General features: G+C 64.9%; 3 protein-coding genes across 3 annotated transcripts in view; 1 reads left to right on the top strand and 2 right to left on the bottom strand.

The window, feature by feature from the left end:
- Positions 1-1,125, top strand: part of AMSG_03789 (uncharacterized protein) — a gene marked incomplete at its 3' end in the record, with an annotated part of 1,621 nt that extends 496 nt beyond the window's left edge. Inside the window, exon 2 of the mRNA XM_013904239.1 lies at positions 77-1,125. Within this exon, the coding sequence (XP_013759693.1) occupies positions 77-1,125 (1,049 nt within the window). The remainder of the gene's footprint in view (positions 1-76) is intronic.
- Positions 936-3,996, bottom strand: AMSG_03788 (uncharacterized protein; the record flags this gene model as incomplete). The annotated part of the gene is made up of 2 exons (XM_013904238.1): positions 936-3,393; positions 3,802-3,996. Coding segments are annotated over 2 exons (2,450 nt in total), but the record flags the coding sequence as incomplete, so codon positions are not given.
- Positions 3,997-4,473: 477 nt separating this feature from the next.
- AMSG_03787 (hypothetcal protein) overlaps positions 4,474-5,549 on the bottom strand; it is a 1,560-nt gene continuing 484 nt past the window's right edge. Inside the window, exon 2 of the mRNA XM_013904237.1 lies at positions 4,474-5,145. Within this exon, the coding sequence (XP_013759691.1) occupies positions 4,533-5,145 (613 nt within the window). The 3' untranslated portion in view covers positions 4,474-4,532. The remainder of the gene's footprint in view (positions 5,146-5,549) is intronic.

Below are 5,549 nucleotides of genomic sequence, written 5' to 3'. Positions count from 1 at the left end.
CACCCCCCCCCTCCTTCCTCGCCCACCTCCAGCTCGCCGTTGTTGGACTCACTTGCTCTTGCGGTGGGAGACTCAGTCGTGGGACAGACGCAGTTTGCCGAGGCGACGCGGGTGGCGAACAAAGAGCTGATGGAGATGTCTACTAGCAATGGGACGAGATGGCGAAAGGGCGGAAAGACGATGGTGGTGCTGCACGTGGCCAACGGCAAGTATCAGGAGTGGCAGATGCGAACGGCGCTGTACTCGCTGCGCAAGTACAACCCAGAGATCAAGATTGTGACGCTGTTGGCCATGCAGAACAAAGTGGAGGACAATCCTTATGCATGGGAGAAGGATTGTAGCCTGGGACCGTACTCAGGCTGTCCGATGGAGGTCTTCTACGAGGACTACACCTTTACCGCTGGCGACGAGTTTGTGGTGTACAACCGGGCTCGGCACCTGATGAAGTTCATCTCGGAGCTGCGCGAGCGGCAGGCTCAGGGCATCGACGCCGAGTACACCAACATCATCCTGTGGGAGCCGGACATGACGTGCCTGCGCTCGCTCGATGGCATTGTGGCCGAGCCGGAGAAGCCCATCGGCCATCAGTTCTGGTACATGGAGGAGTACCACATTCCGCGGTGCAACAACATTGCAAAAGCTTGCTCGATGCGGACTGACAAGCCGCCGCCGGTCGGCCTGCCCATGGCCATTCACGTTGACGACCTGCACACTGTTCTCGGCCTCTGGATCCAGAAGACCATCCTTGTCCGCACCTCGGATTGGGGCAAGGACCCGGACTCGGGCACCTCGTCGTGGATTGCCGACATGTGGGGCCTGGCCTGTGCCTTTGCCGACCTCGGCTGGGAGGTCGAGTACACCACCCGCATCGGCCCACACTCGGGCATGGACTTTGACCACACTGTGTATCCTGAGACTTGGGCCGTCCACTACACCTTCCTCTCTGAGTTCAAGGACAAGGGCTGGCGTCTGGAGAAGCGCGACTGGTGGATGGGTGCGCCGCTGCCGCGCCCATTCCCGCCCATTCCTGACGAGGCCAACGACTTGCAGAAGCGCTGGTTTGCCGAGTGGCACGAGGCGCTCATGGCTACGTACGAGCCCGACTCGCGCGAGACGTACTGGTAAACGATGGCGGGCGTCAGCACGGTGGCGTGGTTCCGACCCGGTTGACGTAGAGGTTGGCGCACGCCGCGTGGTACGGTGAGCCCGACCAGAAGAGAGACGGCGTGCCCTCAACCGGGCAGGTGCAGAGGGTGCAGAGCGACTCGGCCACTTGCGCTCTCGAGAGCGGGCGCTGTGCATGCGCGAGCGCGTCGGCCATGCACGCATGGAGGTGGGTGGAGCTGAGAGCGGCCCAGCTGGCCTCGATCTTACCCGCAGCGGCAGCGACCGACGCCCGCGCTGGAGCAGAGACCTCCGCCACCATGTGCTCGGCGGCGGACGCGATGCGCCGGCCGACAAGGAGCATGCCGGCGAGGCCGCGAATGTAGCTGAGGAACTTGGGCTGCATAAGGACTTCGTCGAGCACGGCGTCGTTGCCCAGCACCGGCGCGAGGACATCGGCGGCAGCGGCGAGCTCGGCCTGGACTGCTGCGAGAGTCGCGGTCCATGGCTCATCAAGCGACGTCGACTCGTTGGCGCCCGACGCGAGGAGGGCGGTCATGGCATAGAGCGCCTTGCGATGCTTGTCGGCCACGTCTCGGAGCTGAGCCTCGCTCGCGAGCGCAGGAACAGCCAGCGCTGCACTCGGGTGGTTCCGCTCGAACCGTGCCTGCGCTGTGGCGGGCACGCCGGCCTCTGCCAGCACGTCCTTCATCTGGGCAAGCGTCTTGTGCGAGCGCGGCGGCGGCGAGCACCACGACGCCACGTCCGGCCGCAGCGAATCTGTCGAGAGCTGCGTCTCCGGCGCCTTGTTGAGCAGGGCGAGCACGTCGGCGGCCTCCTCGAACCGCTCCTGTGCAATGAGCTGCGCCACAAGCTCAGCCTTGGTGAAACGCGGGGCAGCCGGGGCAGCCGCGGAGGCAGGAGCAGCGTCGGCGGGCGGCTTCTCCGATGGCGGAGAAGCCGGCGAGGAAAAGTCGAACAGTGCCTCATCGGGGTTCGGGGGTCCGGTGGGGAGCACGGCGCTCCCGCTGAGGTCGATGGCATCAAACGCGCCAAACGCCGGCGTTTCGGGGCCGGCCGGCGTGTCAAAGCCCGCAGCAGCCTCGGTGCCCGACGGCGTGTCGAGAGAGTCGGGGAGTGGGAACGGCGCGTCCACGCTCTCCGTAAACGCTTGGTCGCCATCCCCAGCTTCGAGTGTGGCTGCCTCGAACGGTTCGAAAGCGGCAGTTGTGGGGGGGGCCGGCGGCGCGGAGGACTCGGCGTCTGGCTCAGCAAATGGGGTAAACGCAGCATCAGCCGGGTCTGGGAAGGCTGCAAACGCGGTAAAGGAATCGACGGTGGCGGCGGCAGGGGAAGCGGCCTCACCGTCAGAGTCTGAATCGGCAAAAGGATTGAAAGGGGCATCCGTCGTGGCCGAGGACGCCACAAACGCTTCGTACTTGTCGTCGTCGGTGGGCTCGGCGGGAGCTGATGCGCCAGGCTCGGCAGGGGCTGCTGTGGCAGACATGGCCTGGGCATCAGATTGGTCGAAGGCGGCAGGCGGAGCGTCTTCCGGGGTCGTCAACGTCGAGAACGTGGTGCACTTGTCGTCGGTGACCGCAACGGCGCGCTCGGCGTCGAGGGACGTCGTGGCTGCCGCAGCAGGTTCTGCCTCTGTGTCCGAATCCGCAAACGGATTGAAAGGGGTGTCAGCAGTTGCTGACAAGGCGGTGAGCGCAGCGTACTTGTCGGCGCTAGTGGTGGCGCTCGGATCGGGGCTGGCGTCGGATGTGGCGACGGCCGGCTCAACAACGGCCGGCGCAGATTCCGGGAAGGCAGCAAACGGGGCAAAGGCTGGCGCACTGCCGGTGCTTGCGGTCTCAAACGCACCAAAGCCCGGATCCGATGCGGATGGCGATGGCGCATCAAAGGCTCCAAACTCGACAGCAGCTGCCAGAGGCTCGGGTTCGGGCTCGGGTTCGGGCTTGGGCTCGAGCTCTGCTGCGGCACTGGCAAACGACTCCAGTGTCAGGACCGGGGCCGGCGCGGCCGCCCCGGGCTGCGAAAATAGCGAGGAGTAATCTGCAGTTGCCCAGTTGGTTGCCTTCTTCGACTGCTCCCGGGCTGGAACCGACGCGCGGGCGGGTGCACGCGGGCCTGCAGCCGCAGCCTGTGCCAGCGCCACAGCAGACTTGCGCTCGGCCATTCGCACCTGCATCGGCACTGCGTCGTCGATGGTTCCGTCTAGTGTCTGCCGCATCAGAGCATCTAGATCGAGCTTCTTCTGCTCGGCGGCAACCAGAGGCGGATCTGCAGTGTCAGCGACTGGAGTTGAGGTGGCGGCGAGGGGAGCAGCGGCGCCCCCGTCAACCTCGGCTTGCACGGGCGCATCAGCAGTCGCGAGAACCGGGGCAGCTACGGCTGCAGAGGTGGGGAGCGAGTCGAGCTCAAAACGAGCAGATCCATCATCCGGGCTCGGCGCCGAGGCTGCTACGAATCCACCAAAGCTGTCTGGGCCTGGCGTGGCCGCCGATGTAAAACCCCCAAATGCATCCGGGCTGGGCACAGGCTCGGCGCTCACAAAGCCACCAAACGCATCCAGGGACGCATCCAGGGACGCCGCCGCTGGTGACCCAGCTGCTAATGATCCAGCTGCTGCTGATCCAGCTTCCGCCGACATGCTTGGGCTGGGCGCAGACTCGGCGCCAACAAAGCTACCGAAGGCATCGGCCGACAGCCCGGCCTTAGCCGACGTGTTCGCATCGGCCACTGGCGGAGCCGCAAAGCCACCAAAGACCACAGGCGCCCCAGCCGGCCCCGCAAAGGCACCAAACTCGGCTTGGGCATTGCTGCTGGCGCTCACAAAGCCTCCAAAGGCCGCCTCAGTTTCGGTCGGCGGGACCGATGCCATTGCTTGCGGTGTAGCTGCCGCCGGCGCCAGTGGTGCCGCCGCAGACGAACTTCCTCCAAGGCCAGGAAACGTGCCCAAGCCTGCCGTGCCCAAGCCTGCCATGCCCCTGCCATGCCCATACCCATACCCATACCCATGCCCGTGCCCATGCCCATGCCCATGCCCATACCCAGGCCCATGCTCATGGCCTGAGGGTCTGGCTGGCCGTGGCTCTGGCCCTGGCCTGCCTGCGCCTGCGGTAGCCCTTGCTGCTCGGCCCGTATCTGCTGCACAATCCGCTCTTGCATCGCTTGCAGCTGCCGCTGTGCATGCAGCATGGCCATCATCTGGTCCTGCTGTCCGGAAGTAGCTCCACCGCCCCCACTTGAGCCAAACATCGCTCTCACTCTCTTGGTTGTGGTCGCGGTGTCTTTCGTCTGCGGAGACGGGTGCCCGCGGGCGCCCGGCAGCCGCCACCGCGCTCGGTTCAGCCACAGGTATGTAGGGTATCGTACTTCAATCATGTGTGCCTAGCCACTGCCAGGCGAGGCTCGGCCATCTACGACTCGGAGGCCTCGAGGAGCGGCGTGAGCGGCGCCAGATCCTTCTTGGCGGTGATGAGCTCGTAGCGGTTGACAAAGGCCATAAAGTGGGCAAACGAGGTGTCAAGGCACTCGATGAGGCCGAGCTCACGCATGCGGTCCTTGTGCGAGTAGTACATGTGTGCGTAGACCCGCGAGAGGCGCTTGAACGACGGGAGCACAACCTTCTTGCGGAACGACGACGAGAACTCGGCGTCGTCGCGGGTCGGGAACTTGCTTTCGCTCTCGATCATGCCCTGGATCCACTCAAAGAGGTACGTGCAGTACTGCGGCGCGGTGACCTTGATCGGCTTCTTGATCTTGACCCCGTCGGCCCAGAGGTAGTCCCAGTTGGCCGCCGACATGACCGGACACGTCACGTCTGTGCATGAGTGCGAGAGCGTCCCGTACAGCACCTTGACATGCGTGAAAAAGTCGTACGTGTTGATGGCCAGCCACTCGTTGAGGTCCTCGCCCTCGGGCAGCTCCACCAGCAGGTCCACGTTGAGGCGCGACGAGACGAGCGTGGCAAACTTGAACGGTGTCGCCCCATCCTTCTTCTTGTTCACCTTGATCGACTGCCGCGGGTACCTGTCAACCCACCACATCGTCCACCCCATCCGAGTTCCCTGCGTAAGCCACAATCCTTCCCCTCACCCGCTGTCGGCCTAGCTCTGCTGGCTGCCGCCACCCGCACCCAGCCCAGACGAGCCGCACTGCCCGCGGCACCCTCCCCCCCCCTCACCCCGCCCCCCCGTCCGCCATCTCTATCCTCCCCATTCTCCACAAGACCTCCCTCCCCTCTCTCCTTCCTCCCCTCTCCCCCCTCATCTCATTCATCTGTCTCCCATTGCCCCCTCCTTCCCCTCCAGCAACCTCTGCTGTCGTTGCCCAGGCACGCGCACCCGGCCGACTACCGAAGAATTCGCCAGGCCGCAGCCAGCCAACCCCTCATACCCCCTCCTCCACTACCGTCTTGCCTCCACTCCCTTAAC

Source organism: Thecamonas trahens (genome assembly GCF_000142905.1).
Source record: "Thecamonas trahens ATCC 50062 unplaced genomic scaffold supercont1.14, whole genome shotgun sequence".
In the NCBI taxonomy this organism is placed as follows: domain Eukaryota; order Apusomonadida; family Apusomonadidae; genus Thecamonas; species Thecamonas trahens.
The sequence above is the reverse complement of the archived record's forward strand: the minus strand, read 5'-3'. Positions and strand labels throughout refer to the sequence as shown.